Source organism: Thamnophis elegans, chromosome 16, assembly GCF_009769535.1.
Source record: "Thamnophis elegans isolate rThaEle1 chromosome 16, rThaEle1.pri, whole genome shotgun sequence".
Classification (NCBI taxonomy): domain Eukaryota; kingdom Metazoa; phylum Chordata; class Lepidosauria; order Squamata; family Colubridae; genus Thamnophis; species Thamnophis elegans.
This window is the reverse complement of record NC_045556.1, coordinates 4440540-4467382: the sequence shown is the minus strand read 5'-3', so window position 1 is coordinate 4467382 and position 26843 is coordinate 4440540. Positions and strand designations below refer to the sequence as shown.

Below are 26843 nucleotides of genomic sequence, written 5' to 3'. Positions count from 1 at the left end.
AGAGAAAACAAAGAAAGCTATTTGTAGGATGTTCTTCCACAGGACTTCACCAGAGTCAGATGGCAGTCAAGCACAAAAGAAACTGGTCAACCATGCAGCCCTTCTGCAAATTTGATTTTAAGGTATATTTTAGGAAAGACATTCTAATGCTTAACAACTAATTCCCACAACGCTGTCAATAATTTACCAAGACTGTATGACTATTATTCTTCTCTTCCTTCCTAGTATCTATCTCTCCCCACTTAGGACTATAACCACGTTGCTTGTATCTTTCAATTTATATTGTTTTTATTGTTTCCTAGTACGATTTGATAGCTTATTAGTAACCTTGACTATCACTAAGTGTTGTGTCTTTTTATTCTTGATGATGTATATTTATTCTCCTTATGTACACTGAGAGCAAATGCACCAAAGACAAATTCCTTGTGTGTCCAATCACACTTGGCCAACAAAGAATTCTATTCTATCTATTCTATTCTACTCCTTATTCTATTTTATTTTATTCTATTCTACTCTACTCCTTATTCTATTCTACTCTACTCTACTCTCTATTCTATTCTATTCTATCCTATCCTGATGATCTTGTAGCACCTTTTCTGGTGAGTGTGTTTTATTAAAGGCCGTGTGCTTTCAGCTCATGAATCTTATGCCTTTTAATAACATTTATCAGTTGGGAAAGGGGATACAAGATTCCTGGTATTTATTTATTTATTGTCACTGGAGAATAACATGGCTCTCTTCCTCCCCAAAAAGGGCTATCAGGGTTTTTAATTTTTTTTTTTTTTTTTTAACTGAAAAGGTGAATCTACGGTAATATATCGAATTGGTGGTCTGTAGATTTCCAGGCCCTCTCTCAATCTTTTGAAATTCCTGATCCTGGAGATTGAGAGGATTAAACATAGAAGAAGGGAAGGAAAAAGATGGAAGGGAAGGAGAAGAAAAGGAAAGGTGAGGTAAGGAAAGGAAGAAGATGGAAAGGAAGGGGGGAAATGGTAGGGAAGGAAAGGGACGGAAAGGAAAGGAAGATGAAAAGGAAGGGAAAAGATGATAGGGAAGGGAAGGGAAGGGGAGGGATGGAAAGGAAAGGAAAGGAAAAAGATGGAAGGCAAGGAGAAGGAAAGGAAAGGTAAGGTAAGGAAGATGATGTAAGGGAAGGGGGAAAATGGTAGGGAAGGAAAGGAAAGGAAGACGATGGAAAAGAAGGGAAAAGATGATAGGGAAGGGCTTTACTCCAGCATCTTCATCCTTAATTTTGTTATGCTACATAGCGTTACAGTTTACCAGCTCCAACCTGATTGTCAAGCGTAATTCTTGTCCGCCAATCGTATGCAACAAGTCCAGGGACAGGTAAGTTTAAGGACTGCCTTTGATTTAAAAATAAATAAATGGAAGGGCTTTGCATCACCCGATGACTTCTTGCAGCCGGCCAAAAGGCGTCCTGGAGGCTCTCCGTTTTAATCTCACTGGGATTAAGGAGACTTGCCTGTTTGCTTGAGGGATTAGAGGATATCGTGGCCTATTCGGAGCTTGTGAATCGGCAAGGGGAATGGTTAAATAACGTTCTGCCTCTACGACGGTTTGCAGCACGCCTAAACCGTGGTTGCCTTCAGAGAATTATCCATCAAGATTTTTGTAGGAAGACTAACCTTTGCTTCGCCAAATCATGGTTTAACTCTTGGCTGTTGCCTTTGAACTGTTGGCCTCCATTCTCTCCTCGTCCTGTTTTAAGTGGTCCATTGGAAAATGATTTCACCCTTTAGACTTGGAGCCAGATCAGCTCAAAGATGCTTAACATGGAATGTTTTTTTATAATGGCTCTGCATATGTAATTGTACAGCAGCTAGCACTGATGCTGTTACATAGTTGGGCAAGGAAATGTCTTCAAGAAAACAACTGAGCTCAGAGAGCACCAAGGACTCCACAGTCAAACTCCAAGCTATAAATATTCTGTCCTATTGGCTTTATAATGGTGCCACCACCCCAATGGATCAATAAGTTGACCTGGATTTATAAATACATAGAAATAAATACACACGTACATACTATAGTTTGATTTGAATATGACATTAGAGAGTTTAAACTTGGAAGTTAAGAAATATGTAAAATAGTTTTTAAAAATGTCCAGCGAGTATTAAATTGTGGTGGTGGTAATGATTCGATATAATAATTATATAAGCACTCTCTTTGATGTCCTGGGCCAAAATTGACATCAATATATCCTGCATACAATCAATAATTGTGTCTGGGATAGTTTATTTTCAGGCAATTAGTGAAAACTATCAATCAAGCTACAGAATTTGCTAATAAGGAAGCATTCTATCGGCCAAACATGCATATCAATTTAAATCAGATAAATGACATTTAAAACTAATTATGTCTATCTTTTTAAAATAAAAAAAATTGCGTTCCCTGCTATATATCTTTGATTTTTTAAAATCATGTTCTTTTTAAAATATCAGCTGGTCTAAATGTTTATTCCAGAAAGCACAGCATGCTTAAGACTTTCAAAATTAGTATCCCAAATTTGACAAAACGACATTCCTGAAGTTGTTGTTCCACCAGTGATTTTTTTCCATCCCTTCTGGGATTATAATGTGAGGAGTTGGGGAGGTTTCCAACATTTGAAGATTTCCTCAGACAGAAAAAGATTCGATATAAACAAACAAATAAACGGATGCCACTTGTTTTTTTCAACGGCAACGTGGTGGGACTTGAGAATCTGGCGTGGGGTGGGATGGTGGCTTCGTAAGTGAGACAGGGTGACATAAGCTTGTTAATGGCTATAATTAGAAAGAATTTGGAAAGATTCCTGGCACAAATTCAGTTCTGCTGCTGCTTTTGAAAATTCAGATGTCAGGAGGGAGCAGGCCCCAGGAGGTTGGATGTGTTAAATGGGAGATTTAAGTCAGTAAAACTAATTTCTTTATTTTAATCTTATTAAAAAAACCAACAGCTGTCAACTGTCACCACTTTTTTCCCTCAAAGACTCCCAGACAAGCATCAAATAATGGATGTTTCCAAGGGGGTTTATTGTTTTAACTTGTGATATACCCACTTAACAATAAGTCCTTTTGCAGTTTGGCTGGAACTATTATTACTTTTATTATTATTTTAAAATTTTCTCCCAACTCCACCCTATCCAAATGCCCCCAGAAGGGAAAGGGAAAAAAAAAAAGATTGTGATGGTACCTAAACCTAGTGTGAATTGCTTGAGGATTGCTACGGAATTAAACCAAGCTTGAGTATCACTAAATCAGTTTTAAGAGCTGATGGCACAGCATTTAACTGGGCAGTTCTGCGTTGGTCGTAAATCCCAATAAAACTGCTTAATTTTCTTTAAGAGGGGCTGCACTGAAATTAGCTGGAAGAATGAATCACACCAAGATTATACGTATCGCCTTATTTAGCAAATAAAAATGATCTCGTGAATAAAAACCCGGAGTCACTGAAGGAACATCTTTGGGGTTTTTCTGACTATGGACACCCCTGATGCAAAAATCTAATTTGTGACTTCATTTGCAGAATCTCTGCTCAGTTTTTATTCTAAGATGCTTGCTGGGGGTAGATTTATAAATCTGCCAAGTTTGTTATATTGCACAGATAAATTCTTGTCTTCTGTTATGTCACTGTTAAAGGTGAGACGTTTAGCATTTGCCAACCATTTTTCAAAAAAAAATAATCTGTTTTTTAAAAAAAATAAAGATATCTAATGAAAGAAACAATCCCTCCACTGAATGGCAGCACAGAAGGAAGCTTTGATCCAACAGAGTTACAAAGGACACGGAATTTAGAGTTATTTGGTTGCATTTAGAAAAACTAAGTTCAAATGGAGGCTAAAAGATATGAAGAACGGTTGCAGGAACTGGGTACGTCTAGTTTAATGAAAAGAAGGACTAGGGGAGACATGATAACAGTCTTCCAATATCTCAGGGGTTGCCACAAAGAAGAGGGAGTCAAACTATTCTCCAAAGCACCCGAGGGCAGGACAATGAGTGGAAACTAATCAAGGAGAGAAGCAACTTAGAGCTAAGGATAAATTTCCTGACAGTTAGAACAATGAATCAGTGGAATAACTTTCCTCCAGAAGTTACGAGTGATCCAACACTGGAAGTTTTTAAGAAGAGATTGGACGACCATTTGTCTGAAGTGGTGTAGGATCTCCTGCCTAAGCAGGGGGTTGGACTAGAAGACCTCCAAGGTCCCTTCCAACTCTGTTATTCTATTCTATTCTAAATATTTGTTCAGCTCTAAAACTTAATTTTTTTTTCTTTTAGGGTTGGAATGGGGTTCTGCGGGGGTAACGTTTAGTTCCTGAAGGAAACATGGCAAACGAATTAAAAATAAAACATATTTGTTTGATCCCTATTCTGAATCACCCCTGGTTTTTCCCCTAAATGAATCGATTGCGAAATACTTGTTTTTTGGAAAACCCATGTAAGGGAATGAGGGGAAGAGAAAAGTTTTGAGATTGCTAGCAGCACACAGAGTTCGCTCCTCCCAATAATCTGTTTCTGATAGTCATTGATTTCTACAGAGGACCAGATCAGCTGAAAATCTATCAACCCTCTGCATTTGCAAATAACTTTGGTGTTTTAAAATTTTGCTGTGGCTGCAAAAAAAAAAAACAACACAAAACCCTGTCCAGAGTTGTATTGAAAGGCTTCATTTTAGGGTTAAAGTGGCGATGAGCTTTTTAAAAGTCAAAAAAACGGGTCCCTGCCAACGTTTAGCTATGATTAATTGCCCACTTGTCCTAAACTTGCAGTCAAGGATCCACGCCAAAAGGGCGGTGTGGAGATTCTGAGCTCACACAAAGAGTTCTCTATTTGCACAATCCAAAGCAGGGTTTGTGTGTGTGTGTGTGTGTGTGTGTGTGTGTGTGTGCCCGCCCGCATTAGCAGCTTCCTTTTTTCACTTCCTTGTTTTTTGTCTTTCATCACTTGCTCCTGACTTATTCCAAACGCTCCAGATAATATCTCAGGATACCTGTGTTTTTTTTGGTGGAGAAGAAGAAAAGAAAGAAAGAAAGAAGACAGAAAGAAGAAAGGAAGGAAGGAAGACAGAAAGGAGGAAGAAAGAAGAAAGAAAAAAGACAAAGAAAGAAGAAAGAAACAAAGAAAGGAAAGAAGGAAGGAAGATAGAAAGGAGAAAGAAAGAAAGAAGAAAGAAAAAAGACAAAGAAGAAAGAAATAAAGAAAGAAAGAAGGAAGGAAGGAAGGAAGGAAGGAAGGAAGGAAGGAAGGAAGGAAGGAAGACAGCCAGGTAGAGAAAAGGGAGCTAGAAAAATCACCCTGACCACAAATGATATTAATTCATTGAGCGTCTAAAACTGGCCAAGCGGCATCAGACTTACTTCAAAGGGATTCTTGAAACGGAGTTCAGGTTGATGGATGTTGTGGCAATTTGAAGGACTTGCTCCAGAGCGGAAAACCCACCAGCCACATGGAAGGCGACCTGATCTGCTCCATTCTGGAGAGGGGGACACAAAAGGAAGAGCGGGTACATTAACGGGGGCGTTGCTTTCAAGCAGGGCATCAATTCATGGTTGAAGGCCACCATTCTCACATTCCCTGGAAGAGAGCGAGAGGGAAATTGGTGCATCTTCACCGTTGGATCATTACCATGGGCATGGCTAAGTAGAAAAAGGATTGTAACTGATGTAGGACTCAGGATAGGTTCACACCCTAAGCCGTCATGAAACCTTTGTTGGCTTGAAAACCATGATTAATAGCTTAGTCTTCTGACCGAGGTTTCCCAAGAGCATGAGGCAAACTCCTTGTCCCGACAAAAAAAAACAACCTTTTATTAATTGGGTGCCCACCAATGTAGCCCACCTACCGCTCCACCGGCCCCCACCTGCCAGCCTCTACCCACAGCAATTTGCCTCCTTGCAGCAAACAGCCTGCTTCAGTTTCAGCACAGCCCGATTAGCACAAGCAGCGGATTGTCAGTTGGATCGGCCTCCCGACGATCAGCTGCTTCAGGCTGCAGGGATCGCCATTGCTTATTGCCTCTCCATCCCACTTTTGGCCTCTGCGTGCCCCGTGTTCAGCCTCCACATGCCCCCATTTTCCACCATTCTGATCCCCGCGCCTAGAATGGGCGGAAAATGGGGTGAGTGGAGGCCAAAAACGGGGTGTATGGAGGCGGCAATAGGCTATGGCAATCCCGGCAGCCTGAAACAGCTGATTCTCGGCAGGACGGACAGCATGATGGGAGCTCCTTCTGGGGTGATGTGGTTCCAGAGGCCAGGAGTCATGACAGAGAAGGCATGCTTCCTTGGTCCCATAAGAAGACCCCATTGAAGAGAAGAGACTTGAAGCATAACTACTCTATGGGAATGTATCGGGTAGGCAGAAACAATTGGAGGTAGAATTAATTATTCGGGTTTCTGTAGTTTTCGATTTATTTCGAGGAGGTATATATATATATATAAACCGCTTAGAGAGGGCTGAAAGCCCTATGAAGTCTAACTGCTATTGCTATCTACATGGAGTAGATACATATACATATAAGTCTAACTGCTATTGCTATCTACATGGAGTAGCCGAAGAAAAGTATGTGGATGGTTTTGGAGGACAGGAGAAGCAGAAACACAAACCCTCCTATGCTGGGATGTTTCACTGCCAGCATGGCTCCAATGACCCTTCCAATTCAACTGGTCAAGGTCTCACGTTAAGAAAAAAACACTGGTTTAATGCGGAGATCGGTCAGCAGAGGTCAGCATCCCGACAGCCGGAAAGCGGTGGACAAGGAGAAGGAAGGGCTCACTGGAGAAGAATCTAATGCTGGGAACGATGGAGGGCAAAAGAAGAAGGGAACGACAGAGAAGGAGGGGGCTGGATGGAGTCACCAAAACAGTCAGCGTGAGCTTCAATGGACTCCAGAGGATGGGAGAGGACAGGAAGGCCTGAAGGAACGTGGTCCATGGGGTCGCGATGGGTCGGACACAACTTTGCAACTAACAACAATATATATATATATATATATATATATATATATATATATATATATATATATATATATATATATATATATATATATGTTATATTTATGCTGATAAATAAATAAAGGGAAATATTTGGGCATACCAGGGGTTGTGACTTTAAATATATATATATATATATATATATATATATATATATATATATATATATATATGTATATGTATATGTATATGTATATGTATATGTATATGTATATGTATATGTATATATATATATATATATATATATATATATATATATATATGTATATTTAATACATATATATATATATATTTAATATATATATATGTATATTTAATACATATATATATATAGATATATATATAGATAGATAGATAGATAGATAGATAGATAGATAGATAGATAGATAGATAGATAGATAGATAAATAGATAGATTGATTTAAATAAAGACGCACTAAACCGGTCAGTCCTAGAGGAAATCAACCCTGAGTGCCCTTTAGAAGTCCAGATCCTGAAGAGGAAACTCAAATGCTTTGGTCACCTAATGAGAAGGAAGGACTCCCTGGAGAAGAGCCTCATGGTGGGAACGATGGAGGGCAAAAGAAGAAGAAGGGGACGACAGAGAAGGAGGTGGCTGGATGGAGTCACAGAATCTATCTATCTATCTATCTATCTATCTATCTATCTATCTATCTGTCTGTCTGTCTGTCTGTCTGTCTGTCTGTCTATGTATCATCTATCTATCTATCTATCTATCTATCTATCTATCTATCTATCTATCTATCATCTATCATCTTCTGAAACTCAAATGCTTTGGCCACCTAATGAGAAGGAAGGAATCCCTGGAGAAGAGATGGAGGGCAAAAGAAGAAGGGAACGACAGAGAAGGAGGGGGCTGGATGTAGTCACCAAAACAGTCGGCGTGAGCTTCAATGGACTCCAGAGGATGGGAGAGGACAGGAAGGCCTGGAGGAACGTGGTCCATGGGGTCGCGATGGGTCGGACACAACTTTGCAACTAACAACAATAAATGCTTGCTGGGGAATTCTGGGAGGTGAAGTCCACAAGTCTTAAAAAAAAATTACCAAGGTTGGACACCCCTCCATTAAAATCATCTCTCCGTTTTCAGAAATTTGGTTTTTTTTTTTAAATGAAAAACACATCCTCTTCCTTAGGACACCCTCCTAGGACTAAAAGGTACTCAGATTATTCTTGGCAAGGATCCTAGACTAGCAATGTTGTAAATAAAACCAGAGACAAGCCTGCCACCCCCATCCTCACATACACACAAAACTAATTATCCGGCTTCTGTGCCAAGAAGAAAGAAAGAAAAAAAACTCCTAACTTGATGCTTAAAGTAAGCAAGGAGACGGATGGATATTAAGCCGTTTTTTCCCCCCTTCCCCAAAGGATAAATAAGCAAGTTTCTTTTTTTAAAAAACGGAGCAAAATTTTGATTCCTCTCCTTCAACCTGGACAATCCTGAGATGCAACCTGGAGGCAAGCTGCAAAATATTTTGCAGGAAAAAAAGTCTTTGAATTGATCGGCCTGACTGGTCGAGAAGTCCTTGACTTACAACAGTGCGTTTAGGGACTGTCCAAAGCTACAACGGCACTGGAAAAAAAAAAAAACGACTGACGGCTGTTTTTCACACTTACGACCGTTGCAAAATCCCCGTGATCCTATCATAAAAAATTCGGACCCTTGGCAACGGACTCTTATTATGACGGTTGGTTGCAGTGTCCCTGGGTCATTCGACCCGCTTTGCGACCTTCTGACCAGCAAAGTCAACGGGGAAGCCGGATCCACTTAACAACCGACCTACACAATGTCTGTAGAGATTCTCAATCATCCAGGTCCCGGTTGCCCCAAAGGTGCTTCCCCCCCCCCCCCCCAAGAGGCGACTGGGCCTTCTGGTTTTCCTTTGAAGATGTTTCCCTTCTCATCCAAGAAGCTTCTTCAGCTCTGACTGGATGGTGGGTGAAGGAATATAAATCATTTGCCGTCATCCGGTCAGAGCTTATAGATTTAAATTCTGTAACAAACATCAATCCTTCCAGTCCCCACCATCCAGTCAGAGCAGAAGAAGCTTCTTGGATGAGATTCGAAATGTCTTCAAAGAAAAAAAAAAGAGGAAATCCAGTTGCCTCTTGCAAAAAACATCTTTGGGAGACCTAGAGAAGCGCACTGTGCATAAGCTCTGTCAAGAGCTCCATCCCAAAAGCCGCTTAAATCAGGGGACTCCAACCTTCGAAACTTTAAGACTGGCAGACTTCAAGTGCCAGAATTCTGGGTTGCCAAGGTTGGAGACCCCTGGTCTAATGCATAGGATGGAAATCAGTGGTGAAATTCAAATTTCTTTACTACCGGTTCTGTGGGCGCGGTGTGACATGGCTTGGTGGGCGTGGCAAAATCCCCATTCCCTCCCCACTCCTGGAGGAAGGATACTGCAAAATCCCCATTCCCTCCCCACTCCAGGGGAAGGATACTGCAAAATCTCCATTCCCTCCCCACTCCAGGGGAAGGATACTGCAAAATATCCATACCCTCCCCACTCCTGGAGGAAGGATACTGTAAAATCCCCATTCCCTCCCCACTCCTGGAGGAAGGATACTGCAAAATCCCCATTCCCTCCCCACTCCAGGGGAAGGATACTGCAAAATCTCCATTCCCTCCCCACTCCAGGGGAAGGATACTGCAAAATCTCCATTCCCTCCCCACTCCAGGGGAAGGATACTGCAAAATCCCCATTCCCTCCCCACTCCTGGAGGAAGGATACTGCAAAATCCCCATTCCCTCCCCACTCCAGGGGAAGGATACTGCAAAATCTCCATTCCCTCCCCACTCCAGGGGAAGGATACTGCAAAATATCCATACCCTCCCCACTCCTGGAGGAAGGATACTGTAAAATCCCCATTCCCTCCCCACTCCAGGGGAAGGATACTGCAAAATCTCCATTCCCACGTCACTCTGGGGCCAGCCAGAGGTGGCATTTGCTGGTTCTCTGAACTACTCCACATTTCTGCTACCGGTTCTCCAGAACCTGTCAGAACCTGCTAGATTTCACCCCCGATGGAAATCAATAACACCCCTTTACCTTTCAGCATTAAACAGCTATTGCTCTTTGTGGACAAAGTGGGCATTTCAGCAGAAGGGTGAAATATTTCCTAAGTGAAAGAGAGGCTTTTTAAAACCAGCTTTGCTGGCTGGGGAATTCTGGGAGTTGAAGTCTGCCAGGCTTAAAGTTGCCAAACTTGGAGATACCCCCGTCTTAAATTTCAGAAATTTCCTGACGGTTACAACAATAAAACAGCGGACGTTGTGGGGGGCTTCATCCCTGGAGGTTTTCAAGAAGACGCCGGATGACAATTTATCTGAAGAGATAATAGGGCCCCCTGCTGGAGCAGGGGGTTGGACTAGAAGACCTCCCAAGGTCCCTTGCTAGTCTGAATTGTAAGCTTTAGATTGCAAACCGAGCTGCTCTGCAAAATGAAAACCCACCCTGGGGAAAAATGACCGATGGCCGAAAGCCACTCGCTGAAGATCTGACAATGTGCAGATTCTAATGTAAATAACCCAGGCCGGACTCTGCAACCCGCCAAGCCGACATTCCCGACTGTCTCTGCTCTGCCTGCGATAAACATTGTCTGCCTGCCAGCAGTCCCCCCCCCCCCCCCGGCTCCCCATTTCACAGTTACGACAAACACTGGGCTGAAATGTAAATAGCTGACCTCAAGACCGGGAGTCTTAATTTTTTGGGGGGTGGGTGGGAAATAGAAATGAAATGGAATCGGTATTAGCGGTCAAGGAGGGACGAGAGAGCCGTTTGCAATGCTTGCAAAAATTCACAGACCAGTCCACGAAGTTTGGTCCCTGAGTGGAGATTAAAATAGCAGCCAAAGAAGTGGGAATTTTAAAGGGGTTTCCTTCTCCCCCCCCCCACTCCTTTTTTTTTCTGAAGTCAAGCCAATTTTCTCTATCTTTTGGGGAAAAAAGTTGAGCTGGGAAGGGATATGTCAAGGGAATTTTTCTACTTTTGGACGTATTTACTGTGGCTTGTACATCTTAATAAGGTAAAGCTAAAGGTTCCCCTCGCACATACATGCTAGTCGTTCCTGACTCTAGGGGGCGGTACTCATCTCCGTTTCAAAGCCAAAGAGCCAGCGCTGTCCGAAGAAGTCTCCGTGGTCATGTGGCCAGCATGACTCAACACCGAAAGCACACGGAACGCTGTTACCTTCCCACCAAAGGTGATTCCTATTTTTCTACTTGCATTTTTTACGGGCTTTCAAACTGTTAGGTTGGCAGAAGCTGGGACAAGTCACGGGAGCTCACTCCGTTACGTGGCGCTAGGGATTCGAACCGCCAAACTGCTGACCTTTCTGATCAACAAGCTCAGCGTCTTAGCCACTGAGCCACCGCATCCCTCTAAACCAGTGTTTCTCAACCTTGGCAACTTGAAGATGTCCGGACTTCAACTCCCAGAATTCCCCAGCCAGCATTCGCTGGCTGGGGAATTCTGGGAGTTGAACTCCAGACATCTTCAAGTTGCCAAGGTTGAGAAACACTGCTCTAAACATATTCATCTATTAACCTCCCCGTATATATACTGCACTTATTTTAAATTTAAGAAGAATCACTCAAAGGGACCGTTACTTCCGTCGCATTTTGCAGCCTGGCTCTTGACCAAAGGTGTATGAAACAATGGTTTTGGGTTAAAATGAATATAGAAATGTGGATTTTTCAGCTGCATGCATCCTGCCCGCACTCTGGGAAAAATATCAGCACCACTGGGTTGAGTTGGGAATAAAAATGGAAAGGAATAACTGAATAAAACCTTGGAAAGCAATACGAAACGAGCACGGCATTACAGCTTTTAACAGAGGAAGGGGCCCGGGAATTGAAGCAGCTCACAAACAACACGTGAAAAATGACCAAGAACCAGAACCGGGCTGATTTATCGGAGATGAGTTGGGCTGAGGGGTGGGAGACTGGCCTAAAGTCACCCAGTTGGTTTTTATGGCTAAGGAGGCGCTGGAATTCACCGTCTTCCGGTTTCCGGCCCAACGCCTTCACCGCGAACACCAAACTGGATTTCCCAACATTGACTCCCAACTTCTTTTATTTCTCTTGCGGGAAACACACCCCACACGGAGAGTGTTTTTGTAAAAAAGTTTTTTTAATTTTTATTCTCTTACATACAGTTACAGGTAGGTATACATTCACATAAAGTAGTTATAATTCTTATTTATATTTGTCACTTTTACACGTTTAGTTTTCCCATATAAAAAGTTAAATTATAACTTTCTGGGTTGCTTCGTTTACCATCCTGTACACCTATTTTGTATTATCACCACTCTACTTTTCCTTTCTTTTCTCCCTCCCTTCCTTCTCTACTTCCTTCCTTCCTCCTCTCCTTTCCCTTCTCCCCTTACTTCTCCCCTACTTCCTCTCTTCTTCTTCCCCTTCCTACCCTCTCTCCTTCTTTCTGTCCCTTCCAGCCGTCCTCTCCTCTCCCTTTCCTTCTTCCCTTGCCTCTCCCCTACTCCTCTCTTCTTCCCCTTCCTACCCTCTTTCTGTCCCTTCCAGCCTTCCTCTCCTCTCCCTTTCCTTCTTCCCTTGCCTCTCCCCTACTCCTCTCTTCTTCTTCCCCTTCCTACCCTCTCTCCTTCTTTCTGTCCCTTCCAGCCTTCCTCTCCTCTCCCTTTCCTTCTTCCCTTGCCTCTCCCCTACTCCTCTCTTCTTCTTCCCCTTCCTACCCTCTCTCCTTCTCTTTCTGTCCCTTCCAGCCTTCCTCTCCTCTCCCTTTCCTTCTTCCCTTGCCTCTCCCCTACTGCTCTCTTCTTCTTCCCCTTCCTACCCTCTCTCCTTCTTTCTGTCCCTTCCAGCCTTCTTCTCCTCTCCCTTTCTTCCTTCCCTCTCTTCTCCTCTCTTCCTTTCCTTTCCTACCAACAGAGTTTTTAAGCAAGGGCTCCTGGGTTTGTACCAATTGTGTTCTTCCCTTTTTTTTAAAAGAAAAAGCTAAGAGGGATGGGTTTTGCGTATCTGAGAGGGAGAGAGATGGAGAAAGAGATTCTCTTTTCCCCAGGGGCAATTCCTTGTCCAGCCCCGACCATTAGCAAAGTTAAATCAATGTAAGCAGCTTTTCTGCAATGACAGCTCCCCGCTCTTGGCTTTGTTGTAACGTTGGGGGTCTGGGGTTTATTTCCCTCCCTCCCCTCTCTCTCTTTTTTTTAATGCTCCCGGGGGAAATTCAATTAACAGCCTCCCTCTCCTCCTCTCCGTCAGGAAAAGTGACACTATCAAGATCCTTTTCACGTCCCCCACCCCACCCCACGACAAGCAAGCCGTGTGTCTACAGATTTCTCGACTCCGTGATTTAACAAGAGAAATTACAGGCGGCTTCTGGAAATGACTATGGATGCCGTGTCAGAAACAGCATGGCAGCTGTGGAAACCCATCTCCCCTGACCCTATTGATTAGGACAGGCAGGAAGGATGATACGTCAGGGCTGGCAGACAAATGCTTAAGGAGAAGGATGATGGAGGAGGAGGAGGAGAGATGGAGGAGGAGAAGGAGGAAAAGGAGAAGTAGGGAAGGAGTAGGAGGAAGAGAAGGAGGAAGAAGAGGAAGAGGAGTAGGAGGAAGAGGAGGAGAAAGGAGGTGAGGAGAAGGAGGAAGAGGAGAAGTAGGGCAGGAGTAGGAGGAAGAGAAGGAGGAAGAAGAGGAAGAGGAGAAGTAGGAGAAAGGAGGTGAGGAGAAGGAGGAAGAGGAGAAGTAGGACAGGAGTAGGAGGAAAGAGAAGGAGGAAGAAGAGGAAGAGGAGTAGGAGGAAGAGGAGAAGGAGGAGAAAGGAGGTGAGGAGAAGAGGAAGAGGGGAAGTAGGGAAGGAGTAGGAGGAAGAGAAGGAGGAAGAAGAGGAAGTGGAGTAGGAGGAAGAGGAGAAGGAGGAGAAAGGAGGTGAGGAGAAGGAGGAAGAGGAGAAGTAGGGCAGGAGTAGAAGAGAAGGAGGAAGAAGAGGAAGAGGAGTAGGAGGAAGAGGAGAAGGAGGAGAAAGGAGGTAAGGAGAAGGAGGAAGAAGAGAAGTAAGGCAGGAGTAGGAGGAAGAGAAGGAGGAAGAAGAAGGGAAGAGGAGTAGGAGGAAGAGGAGAAGGAGGAGAAAGGAGGTGAGGAGAAGGAGGAAGAGGAGAAGTAGGGCAGGAGTAGGAGGAAGAGAAGGAAGAAGATGAGGAAGAAGAGGAGGAAGAAGAGAAGAAAGAGGAGAAGAGCAGGGGACTGCTTTGTCCACATGGTAGTCTGAAAGAGTCCTTTTGGGGAAGAAGACTTGGAGTCACGCTAAGACACAATGGAAGAGATTCCAAGCTTCCATGGAAGAAAAACCCAGCTAGTTCTGGGCTTCCTATTTGGAAGAACCAAACCAGACATCTCGATCACGCATTATCAAACCAGGAAAGCAGCTTCTGCACTTTTCTTAGTTCATTGTTTCCCAACCTCAGCAACTTTAAGATGGGTGGGCTTCCCCACCACCCTGTTTAAGGACCCACCGAATCTTAATCCATCACCAGTTTTCCCTCCAACCTGTTAGGAATGAAGCTGGTGAGATAACAACCATCCTTAAGAAGACTTTTGGGTCAACGTTGCTCAGCTCCTCTTCCATGGTTTTAAAGGATTTTGCTCTATGGGCAAGTATACGTTGACTTAAAAAGATAAAGGTTCCCCTTGCACATATGTGCTAGTCGTTCCTGACTCCTAGGGGGCGGTGCTCATCTCCGTTTCAAAGCTTTTCATTTATTGCACGGATTATACATTTTGGTGAATTTATTTTCGTTACTGGATAGAAGAATTTTTCTCTCATCCTAGATGCTAATTTATTCAGCCTATTTAGACTGGGGGAAAAAAAAAAGCCCATCATTTTTTCCCCCAAAAGAAAGTCAATAGCATTATTCACCGATGTTATTTGCTCTATGCATTCAATGTCTCCTTGTACAACTTGCGGCGAATTTGCAAAGAAAATTCAATAAGGTTTTGTTTAGGTTACTGTATTACGACACAATTAGCAATGGTGTAATTACAGAAAAGAATCAGAAATACAATCTATGCTACTTCCAACTGTACGACTGGAAGACAGATACTTACTGGCGATAAGGGCGGGGGGAAAATACAGGTTTGATTAAACCACAGTCTTGTTTGAAAAAACATGGAAAGTTCATGTTTATAGCAAATCCCTGGGAAAATCCGTATCTATTTTTCTATTAGCTGATGGATATCAATGCTAGTAACAAGAATCTACATTTTCCTGTTAAAATATATACACACCCTCGCCTTACAGGGGCCCAATTAAGAACAGGTATGTGTAATATTGTACATATGTTTGCTTATCCTAATCCAGCCCGAGGCCTAAAGAACAGTTTGTCTTCTGTATAAGATTTAAATTATTTATACTAAAGCCGCGGTCCTGTTACAGGGTCAGCTCTACCCCAATAAACCTTTGAGTTACAGAAGTGTTGCAAGCTGCATAAATTTGGGTTTCGTTTGCTTTAAGACAAAAACAAAACAAAAACCAAAACCCACAATCCTTTCCAAGTTCGAACCCAATGGTAGCTTTTTTAACCGGCGATATAATTTAATCCACTTTAAACCGTTTTGTTCCACTGGTTACTCCGGGCAGATGGCGTAAAAAATATTGCAAGGATTTATGGAGAATGAAAAGAAATGTCATTAATGATTAAAAAAAATAAAAATAAAGAAAACCTTCAGAAGGAGGGAACAGTATTTTTAAAGGCAGGTTGTTTTTTTTTGCATGAAATGCTGTGGGAAATTTGGTTTGTTCAAATCAAGACGGTGAATTCTTCGTCTTCTTCTTGTTCTTTTTCTTGTATTTCCTCTTCTATTTCTTCTTCTATTTATTTTTCTTCTTCTATTTTCTTCTCCTCCTCCTCCTTTCCCCTTTTTCCTCTTCCTCCTCATCTGCCCCTTCTTCTTCCTACTCTTTTCCTCTTCCGCCTCTGTTCTTTTCTTCTATTTCCTCTTCTATTTCTTCTTTTCTCCTCTCTTCTTTTTCCCTCTTCCTCCTCCTTTCTCTTTTTCTCTTCTTCCCCCTCTTGTTCTTTTTCTAATTCCTCCTCTCCTCTTCTTCTGCTTCTTTCTCCTCCTTCTCCCCTTCCTTTTTTCCTCTTCATCTTCCTTCTTCCTCCTCCCCTTCCTCTTCCTTCTCCTCCCTAGAAGAGGGATTTAACCTTGTGTAGAAAGCCACAGATGGGCTGACAAGTAGGTTTCTGAGCTGGACACTCATAACGCTGCGTGATAAACTCCACAAACGCATTTTTTCTCCCGCAGAGACCTTCCAAATGAGATGGCATCACCGTCTCCTTTCCCAGAGGACAGGGGCAGGACCTCGGGATGGATGTCACCTAACCCAAATCTTTCAGCCAGATTGTTCCTTATTTGTTTTTCTTCCACCGCTTCTGGTATTCACATTTCAATGAACCAAACGGAGGCCGGCTTTGCCAGAATCTGATATTGTACCACATTTACACTCGGCGGCAACGGGTCAGGAAGCGTTTTTTGCCTTCTAACTTCCACCGGCTTATAAACTTTGGCAGATCTGAACTCACTTAGGAAGGGATGGTTGTATGTGACATCCTGCCAATTCAGAGCAACAGACCTGGCTGGGTATTTTTTATTTTTATTTTTTTAAAAAAGAGGCTGCGTAATTAGAAGGAGGGCAGAGGAATTCCTGATCAAATCTATCTTGTTTAAAATTCTGTTACTTGCAGTAATGGCGCACACATGTCAAGTTGTTGATAAGCTCCACAAAGTTGATCTTATTCTCCTGATACCCGAAAACCCCAATTTTACATTCATTTTCAATCAATAGACAAGAGGAAACTGCTCAACTCAATCAACGTGAAGTTGGTTTTCATGGAGGAGGACAGGGTTTTTAAGGTGTTAAGGATTCTCACAATGATGTTGTGAAGATCGCAAAGACTTTGTTAGGCTGTTGTTAGTTGCGAAGTCGTGTCCAACTCATTGCAACCCCATGGACCACATTCCTCCAGGCCTTCCTGTCCTCTCCCATCCTCTGGAGTCCATTTAAGCTCACGCCGACTGCTTCAGTGACTCCATCCAGCCACCTCCTTCTCCGTCTTCTTGTTCTTGTTATTCTTCCTTTTCTTCTTCTTCCTCCTCCTCCTCCTCCCCTCCTCTTTTCTCCTCTTCTCCACTATTCCTTCTCCCTCTCTCTCTTCACATTCTTGATTGTTGTTGTTGTTAGTTGTGAAGTTGTGTCCGACCCATCGTGACCCCATGGACAACGTTCCTCCAGGCCTTCCTGTCCTCTCCCATCCTCTGGAGTCCATTCAAGCTCAGGCGACTGTTTGGTGACTCCATCCAGCCACCTCCTTCTCTGTCATCCCCTTCTTCTTTTGCTCTCCATCTCATCTCCAGCATGAGGCTCTTCTCCAGGGAGTCCTTCCTTCTGATCAGGTGGCCAAAGTTTTTGAGTTTCCTCTTCAGGATCTGGCCTTCTAAAGAGCAGTCAGGGTTGATCTCCTCTAGGACTGACCGGTTGGATCGCCTTGCAGTGTAAGGGGCTCTCAGGAGTCTTCTCTAGCTTTAGGGGCAACAAATTAAAATTGGATGGAAAAATGTTGAAGGGAACATGTTCTCCAGTACGATTATTCCTTCTCTTCCAAAGTAATATAAGGAAGCTTCCTCCTCAATCCATCATTCTGAAAGTTACAAAGAGCCGCTGCACCTCCTGGACTTGCGATTTTAATTATGCAAAATTCTCATTCCAGTGATGATTTCAAACTGGTAATGACCCTGCTGGCAGGAACATTTCAGAAGGACATTTTCACATAAAAGATCTAAAAACCAGATCTCCTTTTAAACCTAATTGTACATTTTATGTCAAGTGATAGAACCACCCTTTTACTGGTTCATCAATTTTAGCATGCTAATAATTTGCTTCAATGCCATTCATTTAAAAAAAAAACCTGACTATGAAAAATCTTTCAGATGTAAAACAAAACCAGGAAATGCAGGCAATAAATGGAAAAGCTGATAGAGAACATACTGAATGTGTAAAATTCTGGCATATTGGTGTCAGACTGGGCAAACGCTGTTCAGAGCCTAATGTGTTGATTTTGGAAAGGCATTAATTTAATTAATTGGGGGGGGGAATGGAATAAAGCACCATTCATCTCCCTATCTAGGATTAAAAGGTTTGGGCTGTTGATCTGATGGGGAAAACTTTCCTAACATAAGAAACAGCTATAGAGTGTCAAATTTGTGAAAGAAATAAAAGGTTTCTGTTAATGTTTTAGAACAATGCATTTAATGGAGAAATTAATTTTATCCCATTAATCTACTTAACATTAACTGGATAAAAATACCATTCCTTCCTCCTTTATTTTTGGAAACCACAAAATAAGGAAGGGAGGAAAACAAGGAAAACCCTGGAGAAAGTTAGTAGAATAATAAAAGTAAATACTCTGAAGATACAATAACCACAAAAACAGGAAAAAGAAAAAGAAAGAATAAGTAAGGAGAAAGGGGGAGAAGAAGAAAAATAACTAAAAGTGGAATTTTTGAGACCCCAAGAGAAAACAGTTAAGGAAAAAGAAAGGGAAGCCAGTTACATTAGTAGATCAAAAAGAATAGTAGTAAGATTTTTATTGTTATGTAATTAACTAAGAAATAAAGAAATTATAGTATATTGTTAATTGTAGAAAAATTGAAACAAACGCTCTCCGTGTTTAAATTGAATTAGAAGATGTATGTTGTTTATAGTAAAATATATAAACGGAGAAAATAAGAAATGAAAATTTGGTGTAACTTTGAAGGGGCAATTGAAGATATTGTTAATGTATCAAGAAAAATAAGTACAAATATGAAAATAATAGAAGACTAATTTGGCTGAAAGTGAAAACAAAGCTATGATGTAAAATGGACTGTGTAAATGGAAAGGTGTAAAAAAAGACCCAAACAATACTTTGTTTCTATAATATGTATAATTTATATTTAAAAAAAAAAAAAATCTCAAATTAAAAAAAAAAGCATTTCTCCTATATTTATAGCCAAGTCTATTTTAAAGCAACACTGGGAAAGAAATGCAGAATGGCACATCCGCTTACTTTAGCTTTCTAAACTTTCCCATTCATCAACCTCACAGTTTCAAACACCTTCAGCATAATAATAACCAATATTCACAATTTGATGGTGCTTCTTATCCTGAAGCTTACGGCTTATGGCAAAGTGGAAATCCAGCCACGGCGGCTTGCAAACTATGGCTCACGGCCTATGTGATCTGTGAACCAAGCCGCCGCGAGGATCGAAGGAACTCAACAGATTTATGAATCTCCAGCCAAGACCGACGTACAGGGCGAATCAGGACTGGCGCCCGCCTCAAAGGGGCATGAGCTAATTTGGCGTTGAGCAAGAAGGAAAAAGCGGCCTTACCTCTTTTTCCAGGATCCGTGAAACCTCTCCCAAAATCCTATCCAGAGCGGAGATTTTGCTCCCGTCTTGAATCTGAAGCTGCTTCAGCAAATCTTTCACCAGTCGTTGTAGCCTTCCATGTTACCAAAAAAAGAAGAGGGGGGGGGGGAAATAGGGAGGGGAAGGAGAGAGGGAGGTGGAAATAGCGTTCAGAACTGGGGAAGTTACATTCCAGTAATATTTCGGCGAGACCCTCTTCGCTGCAAGGTGATTAAGAGAGACAATCGATACCACGTCCTGGGCACGCCTACGGTGAAGGGTTTCCATGCGCCTTCATCTAGGTCAGTGATGGCAAACTTTTTCAGCACATAAAGAGTGCCCAAACTGCAGCATACATGCATGGGTGCATGCCGCAGCCTTAGAAACACGGAGACCAGCTTGCTGGCATGCCTGTTTTTTTCGGAATGTTTTTTGGGCCGTTTTTCCCCAGCTGTTTTGGGGCCATTTTTCAGGCTGTTTTGGGGGTGTTTTCAGGCTTTTTCGGGGGGCCATTTTTCAGGAAGTTTTCAGGCCATTTTTTCGGGCCTTTTTCAGGCTATTTTGGGCCATTTTCGGGCGCTCTAGCACCCACAAAGACCAGCTGGCCAGCGTGTTGAAACCAGAAAAGCCGCTGGCAACAGCATGTGTGCCTTCAGAGAGGGCCCTGTGTGCCATAGGTTTGCCATCACGGTTCTAGGTAAATGGGCAAGGGGGAGGATGGGCACAACAGACTCTCTGCAGAGGCCTTTGGCTATTCCTAGGTTCGCCCGTAAAAGACTCTTATCATATTCTTCAGCACTTTTAACATTAACCCTCAAAACAGACAAGCCAGGCAGGCGTTAGACCGGCTATTACCAGGCAGAATCTGGGAGGAAAGAACCACAGCTGTGGTTGGCATAAGTTATTTTCAAGCATGGAAAAATCCCAAAACTTGGCATCTGGTGTTAACTGCTCTTAAGGAAACTGTCCCAAAACAAAGAAAAACAAGAGAACACCAGGTAAAGAAGTTGCAAACAAATTTGTTTGTTTGTTTCTTCCACCTTAAGCAAAAATTAAAAGTAGCAATCCCAAGAGATCTACATTTAGGACCACAATTTCTATCGTTAACAACTATAAGCTGCCTTGGAAGCAATGCTTATTTTCTGAAATACTTTTATTCAAAAACTGAGGTTTTGGGGTTTTGTTTTTTTTTAGAAAAGAAAACATACCTTCCTGTCACTAGCAAGCATTTCGTAAAGTGGACCGTTTAGTTTTCAAGAGACAGCTGTACATTCTGGCTCCAGAAACGTATTTCCAGCCTATCAAGTCAAATGGAATTCTGTGTTTTTACATTTTCCTCCCATTCATTTCTTTTTTAAGACTCATCGTAAAACCGTCTTCTTCCTCCTCTTCCTGGCTCGGCGCAGAATATAAAATTACCTTTTCCTTTTTGATTACTTCATTTCTGACCGTATTGCTTAAGTTCTTGGCCCAGATCAAGGTGAACTTTGGACCGAGCTCTTTCTTGGCTCGGAGAAGGGAATCTTATTTCCTGCTTCTAAGTCTCTTCTTGGTGACAATTGATGGGATCTTAGAACCTCTGTCAAGTTTCAGGATGTGTGAGAAGTTTATTTTGCGTGTATTTATTTGATGGATATCTTACCTTGCTATCTGATTGATGACAATGGAGTGTTGTTGAAACCACAGGGAGACTTCCTGGGTGTTTTACAAGGTTCCCACCTCTTTCCATCATTTGGAAATGCAGGTAGATGCCAAATTGTAAAAGAAATTGAGAGTGGACTTGCACTCCTGAAGAAGTCATAAGCTCCAAAAGGTACACAAAGATGATGTTTCAGATCTGGAAGAGGCCACCAGTGATGTTGCCCGTGGCACGACAAAACCGCGCTCGTCAAAATAGCGGTGATAAAACCGCGTCGCTAAAGCCGCGACATCATCACCGCGCATCATCACCGCCGCGACAACAGCGCGGCGACAGAGCCGTGCTTTAAACAGCGCGGCGGCAGAAAGCCAATTTAAATTAAGGTTAGGATTAGGTTTAGGGGTTTGCTTTAGGGTTAGGGTTAGGGTTAGGGTTAGGTTTAGGGTGCTGAGTGCTTCGGAAGGCGCGGATTTGCCCTCCGCGATATGTCATCGCGGTAGGGTCGCGTTTTTCCTTAGTGCTTCGAACGGCACGGATTTGCCCTCTGTACTTATGTCGGCGCGGATGAGGGCTTCGCGGTTTTGTGGTGGAACCGATGTTGCCACCTTCAGATCTGGAAGAGGCCATCAGTGACGTTTCCGCCATGGATCTGAAAGAAACTTCTAGTCTATCTGTAAGAGTCAAGCCAAAGGAAGAAAGGAGAATTGGGTGGAGGACGACTCTATTCACCTGTCTTTCCCGTATTATGGACCCTCCAGGATTGTACTTCAGTTGGATGTGGGCAACTGCCAGAGAGAAAAGATCATATTCCTGTTCTGGGGGTACGAGGGCACCAATAGAAGGGGCAGCTTAACACTTGGCTCCATTCTACTTCAGCAAATCTTCTAGTCAGATGGGCAAAGCCACCCAGCAGAAATGTAATTTATGTAATGCTTGACATCTAAAAGAGGCAATTTTATACCAGCTCATGACGTCTGGGTACGCAGAGCCTCTCTCTCTCTCTCTCTTTTTGCTACGCCTACCATCTTTAGATTTGTCAATATTTATAGTGGCAACAACAAGCTGTGTAAGAGTATTTACATTACAATTGGTTGCAACATTGCCTTTAATCAGAGCTACAATCACTGTGTACATTGGAAATGGTAAAGCTAGATGCAAAGTTTATTTTCTTTCTTGTTTTGTTCCATAAAGGCAATTTAGCTTCTTATCCTACTGGCAAACGGTTCTCTTATTACGTCTCTCTCCCCAAAGGAACGGGCTGCAAGTTTTTTTTTTCTGTCTCTTTTAAAAAGGGAAAAAAAGAAAAAACCATCCAATGGCCTGCAGCAATTCCTAAACCTTTTCCGCCACCAAAAAAAACCTAAAATAGGAAACCCATCTTCCCTTTAACAAAAAACTCAGATTAGGAGGGTACGCAGCAGGCCCGCTGAGGAATAAGAGGGAACTTTAAATATCGAAGAATGTCGAAGGAGGAATTCTGTAGCTTAAAGTTTAAAGAAGGCAATGTCGAAAAGAAGCAGAAAGCAAAACTTGCAGATTTAGGGCCAAAGACAATGAAGCAGGTTTGATGGATGCAGGCTGGAGAGATAAGAAGACCAGGAAAACCAATGGGGGGAATTTTAGGGGCAAAAATGGCCCATAGCGAACAAAGGGCTGACTTTAGGACCGACCTGTCTGATTCGATGAACAACTGCTGCTGCAAAAAAATGCCATGACACTAGTTCGATCCTGTGATGACTCACTAACAATGATTGTGACTTACCACCGTAATGTAAGCTGAGAACTAGGTAAAGGTAAAGATTCCCCATGCACATGCGTGCTAGTTGTTCCCGACTCTAGGGGGCGGTGCTCATCTCCGTTTCAAAGCCGAAGAGCCAGCGCTGTCCGAAGACGTCTCCGTGGTCATGTGGCCGGCATGTCTCAATGCCGAAGGCGCATGGAACGCTGTTCCCTTCCCACCAAAGGTGGTCCCTATTTTTCTACTTGCATTTTTTATGGGCTTTTGAACTGCTAGGTTGGCAGAAGCCGGGACAAGTCACGGGGGCTCACTCGGTTATGGGTTCGAACTGCCAACATTTCTGATCGACAAGCTCAGCATCTTAGCCACCGAGCCGCCGCGTCCTTAGTTGAGGACTACTGATATATAATTATATTAGCTCAGCTCCATTTCTTTCCCTTCCTGTCATCTGTTTATTTATCGGTTCCCCCTAAATCATGCGTATGAACAGTTGAGAGGCCTCGGTATGTCTAATCTAACCAAGGAAAGGATTGGGGCGGGGGGGAAACGACATGATAGCAGTGCCAAAATTTGGGGGAGGGCGCCACAAAGAATAAGGGGGGGGGGGCAACTATTTCCAAAGCACCTGAGGCAGGACAAGAAGCAAACAGATGGAAACTTATCCAAAAGAGACCCGACCTTGAATTAAGGAGAAATTTCCTGAAAGAACAATTATCTATGGAATTTCTTGCCTCTTGAAATTGTGGGTGCTCCATCACTGGAGGTTTCCGAGAACAATCATTTGATTGGGATTGTATAGGTCTCCTGCCATGAGCAGGGGGGGACTAGAAGACCTCCAAGACCCCCTCCCATCCCTAGGAATCTATGTTCTACAGTTTTTTAAATGGAGCCTCTCACTATCCTGTCACTGGTTCCTCAAAACGATTAACTTCTACAATTCTAGGATCTGCGGATCTCAAAAGCTAAAGTTACCAGAATGGGACAGGCGGTCCTACCCACAAGAGGACTTGGTTCTGTTGTTCTGCGTGTCATGCCTGTAAGCCATCTTTTCTTTTGGGCTTCAGGCCTGCCACACTTTCTACTGTTTACTTTCTATTGTGGGAAATGGGAGGGGGGTGTTGTACAGAGTTAGATGCTAGGTAGCCATAACAACATTCTTTCTAGAAAGCCAAGGTCATCCTTTGTCTTTGCATCTCTGCACCTGACCGGAACTGGATGGGGTGGAAGCTGCTAGCGTGGAAGTGGGAGATTGGACCATGTGATGGACTTGTGGTGTGGGGGGCAAGATCTTGAACTTTCAACTGGGTGGGGAAAACCTGGAAGCTTTCAGATTCGGGTTTTCCCAGATGTACCAACACGGCTCTCTTAATAAATTGGAACTTTGAGTAACACTTTTGGCTCGGACTCTGATTTACTTTTGATGCTATTTGGAACCCTGACACTGGGTGCAAATCTGACGGACAAACTTCCATTTGGATGAAGGACTTACTTTGCTTGTAGGAGATTCGCAGGAGGACATTTTTCGACTCCATTCCGTTCTCGTACTCCTTTGCCCTAAGATGAGAAGGAGCAGTGGGAAACATCAGTTAGGCTGTCTATAAAACACACATTCAGTCCCGACTCTTTCATTCCATTCAACATTTTACCTTTTTCTTTTCTTTTTTTCATATTAATGAGGGAGTAGAAATTAGCGGGCTTCTTGAAAACCTGGTTAATTTGAAAAGTAATTCTACCCCACCAAACCGTGCTTGGTATTCCCAATCCTGCTTGAGTTTCATTCATCACACGGCAAAAGGTTTGAAGTTTTCACCCTGTTTCCCCCCGAAAATAAGACCTCTCCAGGTAATAAGCCACAATCGGGCTTTTGAGCGCATGCGCTCATAAGCCCTCCCCGAAAATATTTAAACATGGGTGCAGCCGGTCCCCGCCATTTCCTCTGGTTGCTTGCCGCGCAAACAACACAAGGTGAAGCGAGCCTGGAAGGGGGAACACGCCCCGTGCATCCCACCCGCCCTTACCTAACGGAAGCTCCCACGACCCTGGCCACTGTGCTACTTCTGTCACGCTAATGGCCACTGCACAGAGTGGCAGGCCAAGCGACACGCAAAACAGCAGCAGCCATGAGGTGATCACACTCGCCACCCTCCTGAACCTCAAAAATAATAAGACCTCCCTGAAAATAAGGCCAAGCCTTTATTTTTTGGGGTGGGTGGGTGGGGGAATAAGACCTTGTCTTATTTTGGGGAAAACATGGTATAAGCTGCAGCAAGCTCACCCGTTGTACGTATTCCAGAGAGATTTAAAACACTTTTAAGTATGAAAACAACAAGCTTAGGGCACTTCAGAGAACTAATGAATGTATCAATTCATAAGCAATTGTAAATTACAGGACTGGATTTACTCTTTAATACCGGGGGTGGCAATTTGCTCATGGTGAGATTTTTTTTTCAAAACCCCCCAATTTGCATCTCAATTAATAGTTTGTAACTGACATCGATGCAACCAACGCAAGTTTTCCCCCTCTGCAAACAGAAAAAAAAGAGATCTATGAATGGCTGGTTTATTTGGGGAGAATGTTAAAACCAGAATTAGGAGCACGACCGAATGGGAAAAGAATTTGGGTTTATCTTGGAGACTTGCCAACGGGGGGTCTGAGAGAAGGCCAATTGTTCTTTGGACTGCGCTTACCATATTTGTCGGAGTATAAGACGCAGCAAGGCTTTGAAGAGGAATTTAAAAAAAAAAAAGCTTTTGCACTCTGCAAACCTCCCAAAATGGCCCATTTTTCATGAAAACGGGCCCCGTTTTTTTGAAAAAAAAAAGGGGGGGGGGGCTGAATAGCCCTTAGGAGGCTTGTAGAGTGCTGGGGGGGGGGAGAAATGAGCAAAAAACCGGTCCGTTTTTTTGTGGAAAACAGGACTGTTTTGTAAAAAAAAAAAAAAAAAGGACATGGATAGCCTCTAGGAAGCTTATAGAGTGCTGCTGGGGGCTGGATGGGCAAAAAACGGGCTGTTTTTTCACTCATTTCTGCCCTCCCCAGCCCCCAGGAGCACTCTATAAGCCTCCTAAAGGCTATGCATGGCCATTTTGGTGAAGGGAGCGGGGTTTCAGAAGGTAAAAAAAGGTGTATTCAGTGTATAAGACGCATCCAGATTTTCAGCCTCTTTTTTGAGGGGAAAAGGTGCGTCTTATACTCTGAAGAATATGGTAATTTTGTTTGAGCCAAAATGGGCATAAAACACATCAGCCCATCAGCAACTTTAAAAAAAAAAGCTGTAGGAGGCCTAGCAAAAATCAATTCAGGTGGGCTGAGGAATTCTGGGAGTTGAAGTCCAAAGGCCTTAAAAGTTGTCAAAATTGGGCTCCTTTGGCTTAAAGGGAGGTTGGCCATCAGCTATTCCTTTCCGTTTTCTCTTTGCCATTGGAGATCTGAGATTCCCTGGCAAGAGAATATCAGTTCGTCAGAATTACCTATTGGCTCCAATACAGGTAGTCCTCGACTTACGACGGTTCATTTAGTGACAGCACTGAAAACGGCCCTGAAAAAAGTGACTCGTGGAAGTTTTTCACCCCTTACGACCGTTCAGCCTGCCCATGGCCACCTGATCAAAATTCAGAGGCTTGGCAACTGACTCACTTTTAGGACGGTTGTAGCATCCCGGGGAATCACGTGACCCGCTTTTGCGACCTTCTGTCGAGCCAAGACAACGGGGAAGCCGGACTCCTTACTGACCGTGTGACGAACTGAACGGCTGCAGTGTTTTCACTTAGCAACGGTGGCAGGAAACGATGGTTACAATGGGGCAAAAAAAAAAATTCGCTGACAACGGTCTCGCTTAGCAACCGAAGCTTTGGGCTCAGTTGTGGTCGTTAAGTCGAGCTACCCGTACTAGAACTGACTTGCTAAACAGCTCTTTCAAACAGTGTCCGTAAGGTTTCCTGATCTGACTCAGAGGAGTCGTAGGTAAGGCTTCAATCCGTAATCAAGGACTATCCAGGTCCAGGGGTGAGGCTGC

General features: G+C 43.2%; 1 protein-coding gene across 1 annotated transcript in view; it reads right to left on the bottom strand.

Annotated features, from left to right (window-relative positions):
• The window catches only part of SCAPER (S-phase cyclin A associated protein in the ER), a 97344-nt gene that overhangs the window by 22366 nt on the left and 48135 nt on the right, over positions 1 to 26843 (bottom strand). The window contains exons 22-24 of the mRNA XM_032233354.1: positions 24313 to 24381; positions 19433 to 19544; positions 5354 to 5469 (exon numbers count right to left, since the gene is read on the bottom strand). Coding sequence (XP_032089245.1) covers positions 5354 to 5469; positions 19433 to 19544; positions 24313 to 24381 — 297 coding nt within the window. The remainder of the gene's footprint in view (positions 1 to 5353; positions 5470 to 19432; positions 19545 to 24312; positions 24382 to 26843) is intronic.